General features: G+C 50.1%; 1 protein-coding gene across 4 annotated transcripts in view; it reads left to right on the plus strand.

The window, feature by feature from the left end:
- The window catches only part of PAX8 (paired box 8), a 66,896-nt gene extending 51,705 nt beyond the window's left edge, over window positions 1-15,191 (plus strand). For all 4 annotated transcript variants that reach the window (XM_017947869.3, XM_017947870.3, XM_003909154.5 and 1 more), the window contains exons 11-12: window positions 6,839-6,925; window positions 8,404-15,191. In XM_017947869.3, coding sequence (XP_017803358.2) covers window positions 6,839-6,925; window positions 8,404-8,480 — 164 coding nt within the window. In that variant the 3' untranslated portion in view covers window positions 8,481-15,191. The remainder of the gene's footprint in view (window positions 1-6,838; window positions 6,926-8,403) is intronic.
- Window positions 15,192-22,939: the final 7,748 nt, after the last annotated feature.

Raw genomic sequence — 22,939 nt, forward strand, 5'->3', positions numbered from 1 at the left:
AGACTTCCCGAAGGGCATTGAAGGATGGACCAAAGGGGGCATCTTGTAAATGCCTGGAGACAATATCCCAGTGCAGTCCTGACTCCCTGTTTAACTCGCCCCAGCTCGGCCTCCTTCTTCCCAGGCCTGCCACATTACCCTCCATGATGAAAAGGGAGGGGCTGAGACAGACTTGTGTTCAAATCCAAGCTCCACCACTTCTTCCAGTGAATCGGTGAGCATAAATGGAGAGCACTTCAAGGGCCCCAAAACGCTGTGAGTGGAAGATGAGCCCTACCCTCAAGCAGTGCTGGTCTCCTGGTGATTTAACTCTGATGAATCCGTTTTCCCCTTCTGTAAAATCTGAATCGGAAGGGTATTGATGATGATGATAATGATGATGATGATGACCATGATGATGAAATATATGCTTCACATCTCACTTTCTCTCAACCCTGCATGGATAGGACCCGGGTTCTAGGTACTCTAAGAGTACTATAGAGGATGAAACGAGCCTGGAGTAGCTCTCCATCCTCATTTGAACCGTCCTGGAACCTGCCTGCCAGTCATTTGGGTTTCTTTGTCTGCCAGTCATCATCCAATGATGATTCAAGGTGACAAGATCTGAACAAACGAAGATAATGGGAGTTTCCTTGGGCAAGTCTCAATTGTTTAGGAGCTGTATAGGAAAGACTTTGGGATGGATGAGACATAATTGAGCCATTTTCACTGGTCAAAAAGGCCTGAGACCTGGAATTTCTGGAAAGAGGTCTGAACACAAGGCATCTGTGACCCCCATGCCAGCCCTAGGCCAGCCTCTCTGGCTCTGACCCCAGAGACTTGGCATATTTACCTAGGCCTGCTTCCCTTCCTTGCCGGCAGGAGTTAATCTTTGCCAGCCACCCACTCTGGGCACCCTATGCAGAGGCAGGTGGGCTGGGATCTCCTGGGCAGAGGGAAGGGAGGGAGAGAAAGAAGGAGGGAAAAAGGCTCTGTGCTCCCTGGGAACCTGCTGAGCTGGCACTTGTTGCTGCCTGGTTACCGGGGCGATGTGCTTAATGCAGCGTTGAAAATACAGAATACTCACTCCTCTCTCCCTCCTGGCCCCGGACTCCCTCCCTCCCTCCCTTCCTCTTCTGGAGCGTGAAATGAGATTGGTCAAGATAAAAAAGGAAAAGATTCGGTTATTTTTTTAAGAGTGTGGATAATGGGGCCTCTCAATCAAAATCCCAGGCTCCAGTCGGCCCCCCCCATTCCCCTTCCAACCCCTCCACCTTCCCCTGCCGCCTGCTTAGAGGAGGAGGAAGAAACATAAAGCACAAGGCTTTTCTCTTAATTATGAATCATTCCCTGAGGGCAGGCCCAGGGCAAGGGGTTCCTGGGGCCCAGAGTCTGACCTGTGAGGTAGCTGGCAGGCTTGGGCCTCTCATCAAAGTCCCCCAGGTTGTTTCCAGAAAGAATCCTGAGTGGGTGCTGTGAAAAAGAAAAAGAAAAAAAATAGCACAACTAGGACACTGACTGCAAGTAAAATCCACAAAGGAGGGACCTTGTCCCACACAGTTGGGCTCCCAGTGAGTTCCATGAAAATCAGTTTTTAGAAAATGCAGCACTATTTAAATGAATCACCTGGTTCCTAGGGATAGCATTGCGCAAATGAATTCTTAAGGAATTTTTTTTTGTGGAAAAATTATATGTCCATCTCTTACCACCACCTGCAATCTCCCAGTTGATCAAATGGGGATTCCTGCAATTAAAGTGAATAAACTTTCATCGAGCACCTACTGCATGCATGTTAGGTACATGATAAATGCTTAAAGCAAGGAATGCCAAAGACATTCTTTAATCGATTATGAAAGGAAGGATCACTTATTATGTACTTCTACATGTGTAGCCATTCAAATATGTGTAACTTTATTTCTAATTTTACCCTGACCAGAAGACTGAGAGGCTAATACTATCCCAGTTTTATGGATAAGGAAACTGAAGCAAAAGCAAAGTGGTGTGCTCAGGGTCATAATCATACTCAGTGGCTGAGTTGTGCAAACACGGGTTTTTCAATTTCACGTCTAAGGCTCTTTCCACTACACCATACTGTCTCCTACCATACCAGAAATAAAGACGTAGGCTACAAGAGAGGAGCACACAAAAAGGGCTAGGACAGATTTCCCTTGTCTATTCACCTTCTGTTTCTCTTTTATTTTGTTTTGTTTTGTTTTGTTTTGTTTTATTTTATTTTATTTTATTTTTTGTTCTGACTCCGTTAACAGTCAATGATTCTCAACCAGTTCTAGAGCAGAACCAGCAGCTCCAGATATATGGATCCATCCAGTCATCTATCTTTCCACTCATTCATCTTCCCATACATTTTTCCACGTATCCATGTATTTTCCCATCTATCCTTCCATCTTTCGTAATCCATCCTGTCATCCTCTACCTTTCCACCAATCCTTCCATCTTTCCATCCATCTTTTTTTTTTGGAGACAAAGTCTTGCTCTGTTGCCCAGGCTGGAGTGTAGTGGCGTGATCTTATCTCACTGTAACCTCTGCCTCCTAGGTTCAAGTGATTCTCCTGCCTCAGCCCCCCGCCCCTCCCCCAGTAGCTGGGACTACAGGGACCTGCCATCATGCCTGGCTAATTTTTGTATTTTTAGTAGAGACAGGATTTCACCATGTTGGCCAAGCTAGTCTCAAACTCCTGGCCTCAGGCAATCTGCCCGCCTTTGCCTCCCAAAGTGCTAGGATTACAGGTATGCGCCACCGTGCCCGGCCCCTCCATCCATCTTTTAATTCATCTGTCTTTCCAGTTATCTATCATCCATCTTTCCATCCATCCATCTTTCCATCAATCCTTTTATTTTTCCATCCATAGTCATTCATCCATTCATCTTTTCACAGAACTATCCTTTAATCTATCTTTCCATCCATCCTTTCATCATCCATTCTTCCAGCCATCCATCCTCTCATACATCCATCTTTCATCCCCTTTTCAATCTATTCCTCCATTAATCTATCCATCTTTCTATACATACATCCTTTTATCTATCTGTCTTTCCATCCATCTTTCCACCCATCCATCCTTCCATCATTCACACTTTCATTCATCCTTGCGTCCTTCCATCCATTCATTCACCACTTTTTCACTTAACAAATACTGGTTGAAGGTCTACTGTATGGGATGCTGGGGATACAGCAGTGAATAAGTCAGATTCCTTTATTGCTGGAGCTTATAACCTAATGGTGAAGAGAAATGGACAGTAAATAAGTCAACGAATGAATAAACATAATAATTTATTGTCTGTGAAGACAATAAAACGGGATGATGTAATAAAGAGCCACAGGGAGAGGAGATAACTACTTTAGATTGGGTTGTCAGGGGAGACCTCTCTGAGAAGGTGTTCAAAGTGACCATCCAAGTGATAAACTGGGGCAGACCATCCCTGGCCCAAAGAACAGCAAGTGCAAAGGGCCTAAGGCAGGAACTAGTTTAGCATGGTAGCAAGTAATTGGTAGTGGCTGGGTCGAGTTTGAAAAGGCGACTCTGATTTCTAGGAAAATGAATTGTACACAGTCAAGAGAGAAAGCACAGACCAGTTAGGAGACAGTTTCAGTACTTGCAAGAGATGACAGTGGCTTGAGCTAGGGAATTAGCAGTGAAAGAGGAAAAAAGAGACCCTGAAAATATATTTTGGCTGCAAAGCCAGCAAACCTTGCTGGTGGATTGGCTGTCGGGATGAGAAAATAGAGGAAACAAGGATCATTTGTAGGTTTGGGGCATGGATGATGGTGGCAAGTATATATATGGGAGACCAGGAGGGGAAGTGATGTAGTAGATGGCAAGTGGAAATCAAGAGTTTTTTGGGCCATGTTAGGATTGAGATGCCTACTAAATACCTAGTTTTATAATAAGTTTGTAGGTATATCATGTATGTCTGAAGTCAGGAAAGAATCCTGACTGGAGTATAAATTTCAGCCATTGCACAAAGCTGTCATTTAATGATAAGACCTACTAGAAACCAAGCCTGGGGTTCTTCAACAATTTAGAGCTCAACAGAGAAGGAACAGCAAGGAGAATGAGTAGGAAAGACAACTGAGTTACAAAGCAAACAGAAGACTCGTCATCACAAACCCAAAGGCATGGAGAGAGAGATGAGCTAAACGGTCAAGGGAATTGTGGATATAGAAGCGACCATTGGTATGATGGAGTTAGAGACTGTGGGGACTTGAGGGGATCAGAGTTGGCCTGATGGGAAGGGATAAAAAGGTGAAGGCAGAGACCATGGGGCAGAGAAAGGCACTGGTAACTAGAGAGGAATGTGGGGATAGGAAGGGGATTTTTTAAAGACAGAAGATAGCAGAGTATGTTTGCAGGGTGAAGGGAGAGACTGATGAAACAGAAAATGGGATCGTTGGAGCGGCCAAATCCTTGGAAAGGTGAGTAGGGTAGAATGCAGAGCAAAGAGGCAGGGTTGGCCTTTCATTGGGGCGGAGACGTTTCATCTGCTGTGACTGCAGGCAGGTAGGCACATCTGGTGACAGGAAGATGCCACACCTAGGTGTGTACCACCTACCGAGCCTCATCCCCTGCCCCAGGTTCCATGTGACTGAGGTACTTGGTAAATGGTAGTTAAATACATAAATAAGTGGGTGAGTGAGTGAATGCATGAATGAGTGACAAAATGAGAGGGTAAACACATTGTGTTTTCCACCTCTCTCCCTTGTCCTTTAGAGCTTGCTGTGTTTGCCATTGGGTAGGGTGTGGTAAAAGGTGCTAGGGCCCTTGCTATGTGGCCAATAGAGAATTGGCTGAAACCCGGGAGACCTGGGCTAAACAGAGGGCACTTGGCACTGGGAGATGCAAGAGAGAGCACCAGTGTGGAAGGACGGGGCCAGGATTCTAGTTCAGGCTTTCACTGAACACGTGGCCTTGGCCAAATGTCTTTACTTCCCTATGTAACAGATGTGTTATCTGTTAAATAGATGTTTAGAGTAGATTATTTCTTAGTTTTTCATCTGTTAAATGGAGGTTTATATTCAATTATTTCTTAGGGTATTTTTTGTTTTTTGTTTTTTGTTTTTGCTTTGCTTTTTTACTTCTTTACCCCCTTCCTTTTTTTACCCATATTTTTTGCTGGATTTACATTAGACTTAGTCTCTGCCCCTAAGGAACTTTCTTACTGTGTTCTTATCTGTCATTGACTTCCTAGACAAGGAAAGGATCCAGTAGCCTTTCTCTGCTTCAGGCTCCTCCTCTTCATCTCTCTTCTTCCTGTATAAACGCCTACTTGTCTGGCAATAAAGCAGCTCCCACTAACCCCAACCCAGGCCGTAAGACTGGTTGAATGACTGATTTAAGCCTTCATTGAGCTTTATTTTCGCACCTGTTTAATGGGAAAATAATAAAAGCTTACATTTATTGAGCGCTCCCTATATATTTGAAGCATGATGCTAAGCATTTAATACATATTTTCTCATTTAATTCTTGTTAAACCAAATGAGATAGGAATAATTATTTGGCCCACTTTATAGATGAGGAAACCAAGGCTCACCTGTAAGTCACTCACTCAGAGAGGCTAAGTGACTTGTCCAAGGTTACAGAACCAGGAAATGGGAAGTAAGGATTTGACTCTAGACAGGTCAGTTCCAGAGTCAGGGAGTTTCGAGCAACCCGTCCAGAGAGTCTGAGAAGCAAACTCAGAACCAAGTAGCTCACAATCGTAGGTGAGTTTCTGAAAGGCTGGGTGGAAATTCATTGAGTCTCAGGATTGGCAGGAATCTAGCTTTGTAAATGGAATTATCTTGTAAGTGAATAAAGGGATTATCTGCAATTTAGAGTCAAGAGCCCTAAGGTCGAGTTCTACTCTGACATTTAACAACAATGTGATTTGAGGCAAACTACTTAATCATGCTGCACTCCAGTTTCCTTTTCTATAAATTGGTATCCATGAGTACCTCATAGGGTAGTCATGAGAATAAAAGATCATAATGTGTGGGAAAGTGCTTTACAAACTTTAAGCTCTACACCAAGCACCGGTAGTGGCTGTGGTGGTCAGCTTGACTTTGTTTTTGTTATGTAAGGGAATTCTTAACTAATTTCATCTGTAAATAATTCCTTTGGAAAAGTCAAGAATCTATTCATAGAAGGAGGTGATCTGATTTACTTTGTGTAAATGTATACATTGAGTTTGCTTAAAGTGGCAGACTCAGGATGGAACAACAAACTACTCCAAGTCCCAGGACGCAGCTTCCCGGGAGGTGGGTGCCCTCTGGGTCTCTCCCTCCTGTCCCATCCTTAACCCTCACACCTCCCCTCAGCCCCCCATGCATACACACACACTCATACCTACGGAGGCGAAAAGGTTCATATATACAGATTTCGTCTTTGGCGCCTAACCCCATACCCCTGCTGTGGGGCCCTCCCAGAAGAGCCCTTCGGCAGAAGGTCCAGGCAGCAGAAGGAGCAGTTAGTCCCTGGGCCCTAGAGTCACAGCACAGTTTCCTAACTCCACCAAACCCTCCAGCTCTGGGAGCTTCCGCAGATCCCAGAGCCTCAGTTTCTTCATCTGGAAAATGGGGGTAGTTATAACATCTACCTTCTGGGCCTCCTGGGAGGGCTGTAGTGTGTCAAACCAGTGCCTCCAGTACCTACGGAAAAGGACACTGCCCCAAATTATCCAGACCGATGGGTTCCAAAAGGGATGATAGAGGGACTTCTGAGCTCCACTGTCCCTGCCATGGCTCCAACTGTCTCCCCCACCATTCCTGAGCTTGCCCATTGCCAGCCCTGCAGACCTCCCTGCACCCCAGCCCTGCACTGGTGCCCTTCATCTCACAGGCCTCTCCCCTGTGTGCCTCTAACAGGAAGTGAATACTCTGGCAATGCCTATGGCCACACCCCCTACTCCTCCTACAGCGAGGCCTGGCGCTTCCCCAACTCCAGCTTGCTGAGTAAGTCCGTGGGGCCGCCCAGGCCTTTGCTGGGCAGGATGGATGGTGTGGTGGGGGGCAAGGGTGGGTCAAAGGTTACCTGAAAGCTGGGAGGCCTCAGATTATACAGACAGCCTGGGAGGTGGTGGTGTTTGTAATGGAAGAAGGCAGCAGGAGGGCAGTGTACCTGGTTGTTTGGGGAAAGAGGGCAGAAGTCCAGAGGCTCCCAGGCATTGGTTTCCCTCCTGCTTCTTAAGGCCGTGTCTTTTCAATCTTTGTTTTGTGTAAGATTCAGGGCTCAGGCCTTGAAGGGGAGGGCAGGGGAGGACTTGAGAAAAGCCTAAGAGAGGACCTCCTGCCTCCACGGCTTACAGTCCCACAGTGCAGACACTGACGCCGGGCACCCCGCCAGAATGCAACTGCTCTCCTTCCTGGGAGCCGATTTCAAGAATGCCATCCTGTTGCCCCCATTAACCATCTAAGTGGCTCCGAAATACTCATGATTCAGCACCAAACCCTTACACAGAAATCCTTTGTTCCACCACATTCCCCATATTTAGCCTGAGATGCTGGCAGTATTCAGGGTCAAAGTCCAGAGAGTGAGCTTCAGTGAGCTTTCAGGCTTCTCTTCACCCCTCTCTTGTCCTGGAGTCCTGGACTGGGAGGATAAGCTTTCCAGCAAAGCAAAACCCCACCAATGGGGACTTGAGGGATCCCACTAGAGCCTCTCTGAGTGGTGGCCTTGGGGGTATCAGAGCAAACCTGAGCCAGAGAGAAGCAGTGACCCAAGGATGGCCGACCCCACAGGCACCATTGCAGGCTGGGAACCATCCATTCCCCAAGACCCTCACTCTTCCCATTACCTCCTTGTATTCCAGAAATAACTTGAAAGGGGGCAGACCTGGGCCCTGTTTGCCAGATGAGTTCAACTCCAACCCACCTTTCCATTCAACTTAACCACAAAAGATGAGGGCAATGAGACATGCCAGGGTTCAGGCACCTTCCCACTGAGTCTCCCCAGGCTGCCCATCCTGCAGGTGTGCAGAGCCTCACCTTAAGGGCCGTCAAGCCCAGATCCCCTTTGACCCCGCAGCAGTCTAATCTCCCTGGGTCTTAAGAGAGAAGGCTCTCTGTCCTGGCACTGTTTGGGCAAGGCTAGGGAGGATCCCGATGACCCCTCAGTGCACTTGATTCTTTGGGGTTCCACATGCAATTGTTTTCTGTTGCCCTCTCCCTGCAACGAGGGTGTTGAAGGTCAGAGCAGCCATAGGGGGAAGGGGCAAGAAGCCACTGTTCTCATTCTGGCCAGAAACTCAAAGGTGAGGCCAGAGAAGGAGGAAATAGGGCTGGAGAGGAGTTAATCTTTGATGATCAGATAGGCCAGAGAAATGAATGATTAACTTGTGTTGTCTTAAAGGTCAGCAGATGCAGGGAAGGCTATGGTGCAATTTTCCTTTCTGACCAGCAGTGTTGTTGTTATTTTTTTTTAATGTGTCCAGGTTCCCCATATTATTACAGTTCCACATCAAGGCCGAGCGCACCGCCCACCACTGCCACGGCCTTTGACCATCTGTAGTTACCATGGGGACAGTGGGAGCGACTGAGCAACAGGAGGACTCGGCCTGGGACAGGCCCCAGAGAGTCACACAAAGGATCTTTATTTATTACATGAAAAATAACCACAAGTCCAGCATTGCGGCACACTCCCTGTGTGGTTAATTTAATGAACCATGAAAGACAGGATGACCTTGGAGAAGGCCAAACTGTCCTCCGAGACTCCTTAATGAGGGGCAGGAGTCCCAGGGAAAGAGAACCATGCCATGCTGAAAAAGACAAAATTGAAGAAGAAATGTAGCCCCCAGCTGGTACCCATCAAAGGAGAGAAGAAGGAATAGCCAAGGAACTTGGGGGGATGGCGAATGGTTCCTGCCTGGGCCCAAGGGGTACACAGGGCACCTCCATGGCTCCACTATTAACACAACTAGCAATTATGGACCGTAAGCACTTCCCTCCAGCCCACAAGTCACAGCCTGGTGCTGAGGCTCTCCTCACCAGCCACCCAGGGAGTAGTCACCTCCCTCAGCCTCCCGCCTGCCCCACACGGAGGCTCTAACTGTCCTCTTTCTCCACACCATTTGCTTGGCTCTTTCTACGCCTCCCTTTTGGGCATGGGCTGGCTGAAGGCTGGGGCGAGTCCCTCAGAAATTCCACCAGGCTGTCAGCTGACTTCTTTTGCCTGCTGCTGTGAAGGTACAGCACCACCCCAGGTCCTCCTGCAGTGGGGCATCCCCTTTGCAGCTGTCGTCAGCTGGACCAGCCCCAGGCAGCTTAAAACAGACATTCCACAGGGCCTGGGCGCCTGGGAGGTGAGGCGTGGTGTGCAGCTTCACCCAGGGCAGAGCAAGGCAGAATTGCAGGAAACCCGCTTCCCCTTCCCGACAGCTCCTGCCAAGCCCAGTGTGCTTCCTGCAGCTCACGCCCACCAGCTACTGAAGAGACCCAAGGCACCCCCTGAAGCCAACAATACAGGGTCCCTCTCTGCTCCCCAGCAGCTCCTGCCCCCAAGGCCTGACTGTATATACTGTAAATGAAATTTTGTTTGGGTCAAGCTTCCTTCTTTCCACCCCCAGACTTTGGCCTCTGAGTGAAATGTCTCTCTTTGCCATGTGGGGCTTCTCTCCTTGATGCTTCTTTCTTTTTTTTAAAGACAACCTGCCATTACCACATGACTCAATAAACCATTGCTCTTCATCTCAGGCTTTGGGGTTGGCTGGGGAAGGAGACACCTTGGGGCTGGGCTTTCTCCCAAGAACATCAGAGCTGAGTAGCCGACAAACTCACTTTGGGGCCATGGGTTGGAAGGGACCATCTAGTGCCCCACAGCTCTGGCTTGGCCTTCTCCCTCTGCCTTTAATTCATGTTGAATGCTGGGTACCTCACTCATCCCAAGTTATTCGACACTGAGTAAATGCAAGGATAGCACAGTGTCAAGCCAGCCATAGACTCCCCGCAAGGAGTTGCTGTTATTATTAACAGGAAGCCAGAGAATCAGCAGGGTGGATTAGTGAAGGATCTGGGAATAGCTATGACTACAGCCTGCATAGACAGCTCTGAAGGAAGAGAGAAGACTGGGCTCTCTTGTGTGCAAGGCACAATATGGAGGGCTTCATATAAGTTAAGTTGAAATTAGCCCTGTTTTACACACAGCTTCCTTTTACATATGAGGAAACTGAGGCTTTGAAAAAAATGAAATGACTTGCCAAAGATAAGAAGTAGTAGATTCAACCAAGTCCTCTTACTCTAAGCCCAACACTTGTACCCAAAACCCCAGGGTCCTCATCAGGGATGCCAAAGGTTTCTAGACCCAGTGGAGGTTCTGGGGCTGCCACTGGGGATTTGATTTCTTTTGATTTGCTTAAGATTTGACCTGACTGAATGGAGAGGTACAGTGTGGTGGGGCCAGGACAAGGTGAGGGAGGCTATAGAAACTTAGGACTTTAGGCCAACCCCCTCTAGGAAATTTGGGAAATGCAGTGTGACAGCTTGGGCTCTGCACTCCAGGGGGCTGTCTGGTATCCACATGGACCCTCTGCATGTGAGACCCAGCTGGAACAAGGGGGCAGGGGCCTGCAGCTGGGATGCCCAGGTGAATGTGGACAGCTGGACAGACAACACTGGGATTGAGTCCGATGGAAGGGGCCCGGGGATTCCAGGGCTGGGAGGACAGAGGCTGGGAGACAGGGCTCTTACCTCCTTAGGCCTCCCAAAGGGAGGTTAGGGATGCTCCCATGGATGACATGGCAGGGGGGAGCCCTCCCAGGAAGAAAATCCATCTCTTCTGAGGGGATCTGAGATGCGGCTGTTTTCTCAATGGCAGGACTTCCCTCTGCAGCGCGACTCTGAATCCATGATATCTGAGAGTCTTCCTGACCTCAAACCTCTGGGATCCCGAGTGCTCCCTACCCACGAATCACTTTGAGATGCACAGCATCTGAAGGAGCCCCTAGAGCCATGCATTTACAGCCACAGCCCCTCTGGAGACAGTCTGTACACCCGTCAGGCCCTTTCCGACTCACAACCAACAAAGGGGCTTGGGCTGTGCTTTGGCTAAGGTGACCATGGTTTAAGACTTGCCTTTCTTTCCCTTGAGGTGAGCTGGGCTTGCCAGGAACCTGTGCTCAGAGCGGGTGTTTGGTGAGTGGGGGATGTGCTCCCCATGTAGCGGGCCTTGGCTAGTACCTATCCAATATTCTGCCCGTGGTCAAACCATGGATCCCCTTTTCGGGCTCAGAAAATAGGGCCATTTATGTATTGGGCGAAAGAAAGACAATTCGAAGTGCCCCAGCATTTGGGGTGGTGGTGGGAGAACTCAGGCTGGCACATGGGGGGACACAGTGAAGAAGGGTGTGATGACAAGGACAGGGAGGACACGTAGGGGGCTTTGTGGGTTGGCCCAGTGGCCAGTTTCACCTGGGGGAGTGAGGGCAGCATCTGTGAGTGGTCGCAGGTGAAGGGGAATTGCTTTATGGTACAGGGGAGCCGGGGGTTCTCTGGGCGTGGTATGTGTGTTGGTAGGAGAACTGGGGATGAGGCATGGGCCCAAAACATTCCTGAGGCATTGAGAGCACTGAGGCCCTATCCCTTCCACCTGGAATAATCCCTTTCACTGCTCATGTAGAGAGACCACCTGAGCTTCCCAGGCAGGCTACTCTTAACTTCTCCCTGGTCCATTACCCTCACTCCTCCTCCTCAGGTTCTAGCACAGACCAGGCCAGCCCAGGGTGCTAGGAGCTCGCAGGAAATTCATGTGGACCAACCCACCCTGGCAGGGCAGTGGGTTTCTTGCTGGGAAAGGGGGCAGCTGGAACCCTGCCTGGGGCCCACCAGATGAACAGAATTGCTCTGACCTGTACCCTCTACCAGAAAGTTCCAGGAGTAGAGACGGTGGAACTGGGAGTCGTCACCTACAAAGTCAGCCCCCAGGCTACTTCCAACCCCTCCCCTTGTCACATCATCTCTCACTTCTCCAATATCCTTGCCATGAGTTGTGGCTAAGAAATATGTATCTTCTGCCCTCTGTGTGCCAAACACATACTCAACCCTGGTGACAACTTCAGGCAAGAGGAGTTGGTAAAACCTACAGGAAGTGGAAGCAGGAGCCTCCAAATAGACACAGAAAGACAGAGAGGGTGAGGCTCTTGCTAAAATCTCCCCTCTCCCACCTGCCCTCACCATCCTCCCACTTCTACCACTCAAAATACACACACCTTTCCCATCCATATCAACATGAGGCTTCCTGGCGGGGCACTGTGGCTCACGCCTGTAATCCCAGCACTTTGGGAGGCTGAGGTGGGTGGATCACGAGGTCAGGAGTCTGAGACCAGCCTGGCCAATATGATGAAACCCGTCTCTACTAAAAATACAAAAATTAGCCAGGCATACTGGCACATGGCTGTAATCCCAGCTACTCAGGAGGCTGAGGCAGGAGAATCACTTGAACCCGGGAGGTGGAGGTTGCAGTGAGCTGAGATGGTGCCACTGCGCTCTAGCCTGGGTGACAGAGCGAGACTCTGTCTCAAAAAAAAAACAAAAAAACAAAAACAAAAAAAAAAAACCATGAGGCTTCTTTAAGATAATTCACATTTCCTTGTCCTTTGGGGGTGGGCACCAGAGGAAGGGGACTGCAGACCTCAATGCCGTTATTACTGGGCCTGGGCGTCAGCGTCAGCCGCGTCAATCAAGGCTGAGGGAGGCCGGGGCAGGGATTGAGCGCCCTCACCGGCAGCTCCTGCACCCACAGCTTAACAGCATCTCTGCCCTGCCTCAGCCTCAGAAGTGATAATAACCCTCTGCACAGGCTTAGTTTCTTTTTCCACACAAAGCCCATTCACATCTGTTTACATCTCTGATTTTGAACACTGGCCTCTTTTGTTTTGCACTTGGGGAATCTGAGACCAACAGATAACTTGACTTTTTCAAGGTCATTCAGCGAGTCAGCAGAGGAGCAGGGACCACAGCCCGACCCCTAATCCAAGGTCTAATCTGCATCCTATCATCAGGCCTCAGATTATCTGGATATGGCCAGGCTTCTGAGAGACCTCAGACACCCCTTGCGTTGCAGGGAGGAGCAGAAGTCACTTGACCAGTTGGGGCACAGTGACTTCTACTGCCACTCCCTGCAAAGCGTGACTGGACAACAAGGCCCAGAGCTCAACAGAAGCAGCACTGGGGCCAGGCAGGGCGGTGCCAGGCTGATCTCAGACTTCCCTCCATCCTTGGCCCTAAATCTCCCTTCCGGGTGCCCTTTGGCAGCCCCTCTCTAACCTTTAGGGTCATAAAGCCTTCCATGTTCCATAAAGGAGCTGGTGGCTCCTCTGCCCCAGGCTGCTGTGCTACCTTCTGACGCCAAGTGGCCGAGCCACTGTGGCTATGGTTCTCATGGAGGAAACTCCCTCTCTCACCTCTATCTCCTTCCTTTGTTCACTTCTTTTAGTTTTCTAGTCTTTTTCCTTTTCTGCTGAGTCTACAGCAATTATTCCTTTCCCTACTGTTCGAGAGACATTTGTGTCTCCAGGGCTATGAATGAGGGAAAGAGAAAGGGAATGTTTGGGGAGAGCTTGGAGTCCCTGACCGTGCTCACGAAATGCCAGGAAGCATCCCTCCTCCCTCTCTCTAGTCCCCTCTCGCTATCATCTTCTCCCCATCACCCTCTCCCCTTCTCCCTCTCCCCATCACCCTCCCTTCTCCCTCTCCCCATCTCCCTCTCCCCTTTGTCCTCTCCCTATCGCCCTCGCCCCATGGCCCTCTCCTTGGCTTCTTGCTCTTCTCATTACTGTCTACAGCTCCTGTGGCTCTTTGGGGACCACTGGGACACAGACACTGGAGGTCTTTACCTCCTGGGTGGCAGACACCTGTCCCCACGAGTCCCCACTCTCACAGGCACACACCACTGTCATCAACCCCATCCCCACATCTCCATGCCCTTCAGATAGAAGGAGGGTGCCCGGTTCTCCCTCCTGAAAGAAGCTGGAGCAGGCAGGCAGGGCAGACAGGTCTCTCCTTCCCCTGACCTCACTCTTTCCCCTATCCTTGAGAAGTAGCAGGGGCTAAGGCACACGGTGAAAGGACTCAGGCCTCCTGGAAGGCAGCAAGAGGGGCTTTGGATGGGGAGAGAAGGGGAGGTGGGGGACCCGGCTCCTTGGCATCTGTGCCCCGTGGCAGCCAGCCAGGCTGTGGAGGGAAGCGCCGCCTGCGGCTCTCCCGGGAAAATGTGATTTCCCCCTGAGTGAAGCGGACTGTGCAGTGTGGAAATTGGCTCTTTTCTGAGCGAGCTGCTGCTGTTGCTGCAGAGTCGGGGCGGGCCGGCTGGCCCCTGGAGTGAGCCGGGAGCAGCCATGTGCTGAGAACTCATTAGGGATAAATCAAACTAGTAACAGCATGAAGCCAACACCCCCCCACTGCGCCTCCCTCCCCCACCCCCTCCGAGACCCCCCCCAACTTCTCCTCCTCCTCCATGGTCTTCTTCCCGTCAGACTCTCTCCTGCCTTTTCCACAGCCAAGGCACCCTCCCTGAAGCCAAGGCACCTCCCCCAGACAAGGCACCCTCCCCCCAGTTTCAGGAGCCTGAGCTCCCGCTCCTGCACACAACCCTGCGGGCGCAGGCTTACCCGCCTACCACCCAGACGCCCAGAGCCGCCCCAAGGAGAGACGAGTTCATTTGTAAATACTGTCTTTTTTGTTTGTTTTATGTTTGTTTGCTTTTTTGGCTGGAGATGGGGGCCTGGTAGCAAGCTTCACTGACAGCCACAGCCCTTGCTAGGAGCACAGATTGGGACCTCACAGTCCAGGCTCTCTCATCCTCCCACCGAAGTCACATCATTCCCCTGTCCTCACCCCCTAGAGGGACCCAGTGGGGAGGCCCCCAGCTGTGGGTAGCATTGGTACCCCCACATATGGCCATCCCCCTGGGGAGACGAGAGCACCCAGAAGACTTAACTACAGCAGGAAAGAAATTGTCCTTAAAACAGACGAGCTTCGTCAGAATGGAAACTCATTTCCCCACCGAAGGAAAACAAGGAAGAGAAAGAGACAAGGAGGAAGGAAGAAGGGAGGAACAAGGCCTGGAGCTCTTGTCGCCATGAAGGTGATGAAAGTGTTTGCCTGCAAAGTGTAGCCGTTTCTTCCCTAGAAACACCCTCTTTGCTGAGGCAGGGGGAAAGGGTCTGCCCAGTCTGTTATTCTAGGGGCTGAACTGGTTGGTGTTATTAAAGTTTTGCTAGTTATCATATCACAATAACGTGGCCTCTGGTCATTGCCTTCGTTTTCCCCCGGGAGAGATTGGCTGAGGGATGTTGCTAAAAGAGCCCAGACCTGGAGTGTAGGGTTGTGACCAGATTTCTGTCCCTTCCCTGCTGGCGACCCGGGGAGACTGCTCACTTACCTCAACTGTAAAATGCGTGGCTTGAGCCAGAAAAATGTGCAGCTTAACGCTGTGACGCAGTAGTGACCCAGGTCAGTGAAAAGCATCGAGGGCCTCATCTGACTGGTTTAGGTATGAAACCCTCTTTCTCCCAGATTTCCCCGGTAATTTTCCATCAGGCAAACACCATATTTCCATATGTGGAATCTGCTCTGTGTTTGGGGTGGGGTGGGGCGGCTTATGGTGCCCCACCCTCCCTGATGGGAGCTTGGATCCTGACTCAGTTTGCCACCGAGCTAAAGCCAGGCTTCCAAAAAAGTCCAGGATGGGGCAGAAACCAGAGGAGAGCCAGCTAGCCACAGTTAGTACAGGCTGGGACATGAGGATTCTGCTATAACCCTCTTACATTAGCTGATTCGTTCATTCATTCATTCATTCAGAAGTCTTTCATGAACTACCTGCTATGAATGTTTCCCTTTGGTAGACACCAGGAGAAAACAAGATGAACCCAAAAGGACTCCTCCCAGGTCCCAAGGGAAAAAACAAACAAACAAACAAACAAAAACACAATAGGCTGGGCTCGGTGGCTTAAGCCTGTAATCCCAGCACTTTGGGAGGCCGAGATGGGCGGATCACAAGGTCAGGAGATCGAGACCATCCTGGCTAACACAGTGAAACCCCATCTCTACTAAAAAATACAAAAAACTAGCCGGGCGACGTGGCGGGCTTCTGTAGTCCCAGCTACTCAGGGAGGCTGAGGCAGGAGAATGCATGTGAAACCCGGGAGGCATGGAGCTTGCAGTGAGCTGAGATCCTGCCATATTGCACTCCAACCTGGGTGATAGAGCGAGACTCGTCTCAAAAAAAAAAAAGAAAAGAAAACAAAAACCACAATAGCTTAAGAAATGAGACTTGTACAGAACTATAGAGCAAAGTAGGAAAGTGAAGATCAGAAGACGGTTGCATATAGAACACAAAATACTGTTGGGTTTCAGATGATATTTGCAAAGTCCCTCATGGTCATCCCAGGCCTCTATCTGGGATCACTGTCTTCTCCGAGAAGCAGCCACTAGGAACAGCAACTGCAAACTCTAACCCTCAAGCCTGAAGTCCGACCTGTCTTCCTGGGAAAAGGCTGATCCCCTGGCCTCCTATGCTTCTGTGTCTGGGAGGAGTGAGGTGGTGCTAGGCGAGGAAGAAATAAAACATCATGAGCATCCTTTCCCAAACACCCTCTCACCCCACTCCAACCACCGTCTTCCAGACTTGCTCCAGACCTATCTAACCGGACCGCAAGCCTAGGACCAGAAGGCCTGCGTCTCTCTCTGAGTTGCTTCTTTGTTCTTATACCTGGGTGGGGAAGGGGGCAGTGGGTGCTCAGGGTCTGAAAACACACTACAGGTTGCACCTCCCTGCACATCTGGCTGGTCCCCTCCTTCCCATCTTGATAGCTCCCTGCACCCAGGGTGGACCAGCCCAGCTCTCCAACCACAGGTTGGAGAACTAGAAAAGGGAGGGAAGGTTCCAGGGTGGGGAGAGTGGGAAATGGTGAGCAGAGGAAAGGAGAGGGCCAGGGACATCACCTGGCTGTGAGTTCTAGGACTGCTGGGGGAGGTGACAGTGATACAGGCTTTAGGAACAGGCCTCACCTCCATGATCCCATGATCCATGCACGTTTTCTCAGAGCTCTACTTGAAGGATGGAGGGAGGGGACTTCGGAGGCTGAAACACAATGATGGGGGGATGCAGTACCCAAATGTCCCAAGGAAGGAAGGGAAAGTAGAAGACAGGGAGTCAGAGAAGCGGGGAGCAGGTGCCTCCTCCCAGCAGCCAGCCCCAGGGAGGGGATGGGGGTGGACCCAGACCCAGGCCAGGGCTCAGGACCCATCTGAGCATGTCGCCTGCTAAGGAGGAGTGGAGGCGGGGGAGGGGAGGGCGGGGAGGTGAATAAATAATAGGAAATAAAACTTCATGAAGCAGAAAATAAAAGGCAGATTATACAGATGTGGCAATTTGAAGGATCATTGCCTCTGTCCTCTTTTTAACTGCTGCATCTGGAGTTTCGAAGCGGCTTATCCTCTCCCTCCCTCTCCCGGGTCCCTGCCTGGCTGGAGGCCCCCACAGGGCCAAGGCACGTGTGGGGACAGCACCTCAAACGCCTCAAATGCCAGTGGCATTTCCTAGCACCACGCGTGGCTGCCCAGCCTGGGATGGGCCTGCAGGGTGGCGGGGACAGTGGGTGAAAGGGTGGGCTGGGTGATTGGGGTGAACCTCTGAGCAGATGCGGGTGTGGCTGGGCTGGTGAGAGAGCATGAGCTTGGGTGAGGACCAGGTAGACTGTGGGGAGTGAAGCTGTATGGTCAGAAGTGGGGTAAGGATTCGTCAGGCATGAGGAAGGGGACCTTGGCAAACAGCGTCTGGATGACTATCAGTGGGAGCATGAGGCCTAAGTGTCTGCAGCTTCTTTCTGCTCTTCATCAAAATTCATGTGTTAAGCCTCAATTTGACACCGTGCCAGGTGCTATATAAACAGACATGGTCCCTGCCCTTAAGGAATTCCCAGCCTAAGACACACACACACTGACATTTTGTTTATTTTATTTTAAATATTAATATATTCCTCACCTTATTCTGGGGGAGAATCTGAGACAGCTCATATGATATGCATGCCATAAATTAGTAAAGTACAATAAAAAATAAAGCATCAGACCACAGAAAGTATGCCATGGGTGGTACCGCAGACCCTAGGCAGCTGTAAAGTTGATCCAGAATTGGCCTTCAGTCTCTTAGTAGTCAAATGAAAGGGTGTTGTGGTCACGTACAGAGCTCTCATTCACAAGAGGGCAATGTACCAGCTCTCGGAAGAAGCAACACTTTTTCTATTACTGGACTCTAAGGAAAATTACCCACCTCGGCCCAGATGAAAGAGACTAGTGTGGATAATGTCCTCAAAACATGGCAGCAAATTCAGGCTCGGTCTCCCTGGGCTGTCTCCTGCAGGGAGAGCCAAGGTGGTCACCTGCAGCCTCTGCACAGTGAAAGTGCTGAAGTCCACACTCCCTTGAGCAAGGAAACACTCTGTATGTTTCAATTCTTTCTTCAGCACTGGGATTTCTTTCAAGTGGGTTTTCATATACAGATTAGCCCTTGGCCATGACTAGAGGCTCAGAGGAAATACGAGTAACTGAAGTCACAATTCCTAGCTGGGTCCAACTCAGGGTCAGAGCAGTGAATGTGTATATGCAGGGGGAGGAGGCCAGGAGTTGTGGGCAAGACTGTCAGCCACCCTGCACAGGGAAAGCATCTCTTCTGTGTCTGTGTACCTTCTCCTGCACCTGTGTCACACCACAGAGGAGGACAAAGAAATGAGACAACCAGAGGCTTCTACCCTGATCGTGAGGCACAGATCCAACCATCCGGGTCAAATCTCCATCTGTACCCTGGTGTGAGATCTTTCAAAGCAATGGATGACCTCAAGCCACTGTAGAATCACTCACAGAAACAGGGGAGTCAGGAGAGGACTAGTTTTCAGGAGACGACGCCAAGTGTGGTCTTACGGGTGATAAGTAACAACTGTACCGTATGGTCATTTGTAATTTCCAGGAAGATGTATTGAGGAGCCATGTATTGTGGACAGTTAGAATTCCAGGTTTGAAATTCAGAACAGAGATGAGACTTGAAGGCTTAGATTTAGAGGCGTCTTCCAGAAACCATCTTGAAAGCTCATCAGTCAGCCAGGTAAGATCTTTGAGGCTACATAGTTTAGGGGTGGGAAGAGCAAGAGGGAGTAGCAGGAAAGACAAAAAAAGAATATGCACCAGCACTTTGGGAGGCCAAGGCCGGTGGATCACGAGGTCAGGAGTTTAAGATCAGCCTGACCAACATGGTGAAACCCCATCTCTACTAAAAATACAAAGATTAGCTGGGCATGGTGGCACATGCCTGTAATCCCAGCTACTCAGGAGGCTGAGGCAGGAGAATTGCTTGAACCCAAGAGGCAGAGGTTGCAGTGAGCTGAGATCATGCCACTGTACTCCAGCCTGGGTGACAGAGCGAGACTCCATCTCAAAAAACTTAAAAAATAAAAAAAGAATACGCAAGAAAGTAGAAAAAGAACCAGGAAATAGTTTTGAGATGTGCATTGTTTCGACTCTAGATATCGGGCCCTGGGGAAACAGTGGAAATCAACAATTCCATTTCCTGCCCACAGGGAGTTTATGTTGCTCTGGAAGCAGAAAGGCAAAAAGAAATGAAGAGGGCCGAGGCGCGGTGGCTCGCGCCTGTAATCCCAACACTTTGGGAGGCCGAGGCAGGCAGATCACGAGGTCAGGAGATGGAGACCATCCTGGCTAACACAGTGAAACTCTGTCTCTACTAAAAATACAAAAAACTAGCCGGGCGAGGTGGCGGGCACCTGTAGTCCTAGCTACTCGGGAGGCTGAGGCAGGAGAATGGCGTGAACCCGGGAGGCGGAGCTTGCAGTGAGCCAAGATCGTGCCACTGCACTCCAGCCTGGGCGACAGTGCAAGACTCCGTCTCAAAAAAAAAAAAAAAAAAAAAAAAGAAAAAAGAAAGAAAAGAAAAGAAATGAGGAGGAGAGAGGAGAGGAGAGTTACAGAGTTTCCTGTGATAGAAACTGAAGGAGGAAGACTTAAGGAAGGCCTCCTGGAGGAAAGGGCATCTGCATATTAGTTGGTTTTCTCCCCAGCATCCATTCCTCCTAGCCTGTCCTTCTAGTACTCAGAATTTCACCGCAGCTGGTCCCTATGTTTTGGGTGGTGCTGACTTCACTCTCATCCTTTCCAGAAATGGACTCTGATCTCCTTAAACCCCTTGCCCTAGTGACTGGCTCGGATATGGGCACATGGCCCAAGGCAGGCTGCTACAGGAGACTATTCCTGGATTTGAGTTTGAAACTTCCAGGAAGCAGAGAATCACTTCCTGCTAGATTTGCACCAACAAAAGGGATCTTGGGAGCTCCTGGGGCCATCTTGGAAGCATGAGGGCTGCTCCTGCTCATAGGCCTGGGAGATGGAGCCCCTAAAAGAACAAGAGAGAAAAGGGGCCTAGGATCAGAGTGGAGCCCTAGATGAAGCTTCACCTGACCTGGACACAGATTATTCAGCTATTGGAGCCAATCAAAGTCCTTTTCTGCTAAAGCTCGTTTGAGCTAAGATTTGTGACTCGCAGGCCAAGGCAGAGCCAAGTGCAGAGACCCAGTATCTGAGCAGGATGGCATGCATGAGGGCAGAGCCTAAGCCAGAGCCCAGAGGAGGAGGGGAGCGGACGTGGGGTAAGTCTGGTGAGGCTATGAATTAATAGCTAACCTCACAGGTGTTCCTTCTGTGCCAGGCATTGTTCTGAGATGTTTACGTGCATAATTTCACTTAATCTTCATGAGGACCTTACGACATAAGTAGTGTTATTATCCCCATTTTATAGAGAAGCAAACAGAACATAAGAGGCTAACTGGCCACAGTCAGATGGCTGGAAAAGCTGGACTCAATTCCCGGCAGTCCCATTCAAGGGCCTGGCCACTGGGGCAAGATCAGGCTGAGCCTTGGTGCAGGGTCTGGTAGATGATCACATGGCTACCAAGGCCAAAGGTCGCTGAGAGGTGATGGGGGAAGAAGGCTGAGAAGGCATTGGAGTTGATGACTGAAGCCATCAATGGCCCTGGGAGGTGGCATTTCAGGCAAAGGTGGGGTGGACGCCAATTTGTAAGGTGTGAATTAGAGCCAGGTATGAATGGGAACCTGGTAAGGGCTGGGAACAGCTGGCAAAGCGCACACATCCCATGAATTCATCACAGAAAGCAGGGAAGCCAGGCTCAGCTACGGAAAGCAAGAGAGTCCAACACCAGCTTTGATTTTTGCTCACGATGATGTTTGCAAGGCATGATAATGAAGCGGGTAGAGAATAGGCCCAAAGAGCCCCAGTGGGCCCATGAAGGAGACAGGTCTGTGGCAGGCAGGAGAAGAGGGGCCAGTGTGCCAGCTGAGGGGACCGGTTGGTCACAGGCTTGTGGAGAGCACCTCTTCCTCTGGAGAAGGGAAGATGAAGGGAACAGGTAAAGGTGCAAGCCACGATTAGCTGGTGAGGGGGCATGGGCATCAGAAAAGTTGGGGGGCAGAGGTGTTGGCAGAGGGGCCAGTGGGGAGGACAGTAGCCATTCAGGAAACCCTGAGGACCTGTGAGCATGCCTGCTCAGCTCAGCAGGAGGAAAAAGGACCTGCTATGGCCAGGTTTTCACAAGGTTCTGGGATATTGCCTTTTTCTCTTTTCGTGTTTATTTTGAAATAATTTCAGATTTACATATAAGTTACACAAATAGTACAGAGCATTTGCAGTCTATATTCTGACCCTACCCATTGGCTTTACTTATTCAAGGCATTTCATCTTTTTTTTTTTTTTTTTTTTTTTTTTTTGAGATAGAGTCTTGCTCTGTTGCCCAGGCTGGAGTGCAGTGGTGCAACCTCAGCTCACTGCAACCTCCAACCTCCGCCTCCTGGGTTCAAGCCATTCTCCTGATTCAGCCTCCTGAGTAGCTGGGATTATAGGCATGTGCCACCATGCTCGGCTATTTTTTGTATTTTTAGTAGAGACTGATTCCACCATGTTGGCCAGGCTGGTCTCAAACTCCTGACTGCAGGTGATCCGCCCGCTTCAGCCTTCCAAAGCACTGGGATTATAGGCGTGAGCCAAGGCGCCCGGCCAGATAAAAGCTCATCTTCTTAAAATGAAATCCCTAGGCTGTCCCCCAAGCCCTGAGCTTGGCACTCTTCTCTTTAAAAATTGCACTGCACTGGCCAGGCACGGTGGCTCACACCTGTAATCCCAATGCTTTGGGAGGCCGAGGTGGCTGGATCACTCAAGGTCAGGAGTTTGAGACCAGCCTGACCAACATGGCGAAACTCTGTCTCTACTAAAAAATACAAAATTAGCCGGGCGTGGTGGCACATGCCTGTAATACCAGCTACTCGGGAGGCTGGGGAAGGAGAATCTCTTGAACCCAGGAAGTGGAGTTTGCAGTGAGCTGAGATTGCATCTTTGCATTCCAGCCTGGATGACAGAGCGAGACTCTGTCTCAAAAAATAAAAAATAAAAATTGCACTGTACATTCACAAAAAGCCTTGGCTGCATTGGAGGCCCTGTATGATCTGGCCTCAGGCCACCCTGACAGCCCTGTTTCCCTCTGCCCCCCTCACCCCCACCCTCCAGTCCGCTCCTTCCAACCCCGACACATTCCATACGTCTCCATCTCCGGAAGACTCAGAGCCTCCTAAGGAAAAAGGTCCAGGTCTTAGTGATCTTTTTATCTACCCTGGTGCCTGGCAAGCAACAAACAAATGTCATCAGCAGAAAGCCAGGCTCAGCTGAGATCATGAGAGCCCAGGAAACAGTTATATCAGGGGTGTCAATCTGGGTCACAGCAGGCCCAGGCCCCCGGAAGCTGAGCTACCCTATATGGGAAAGGAAGAACTAAAGCCAAACTTCAACTGCCCTTCCAGAGCCTGAGCTCATCACCGAGAACCTGTCTGTCCCTTCTCCTGCAAAGAGAAGGACACAGGTGCCAGGCGAGCATGGGGTGGGGACAAGAAGGTCAGACATAGGCT

Source organism: Papio anubis, chromosome 14 (genome assembly GCF_008728515.1).
Source record: "Papio anubis isolate 15944 chromosome 14, Panubis1.0, whole genome shotgun sequence".
In the NCBI taxonomy this organism is placed as follows: domain Eukaryota; kingdom Metazoa; phylum Chordata; class Mammalia; order Primates; family Cercopithecidae; genus Papio; species Papio anubis.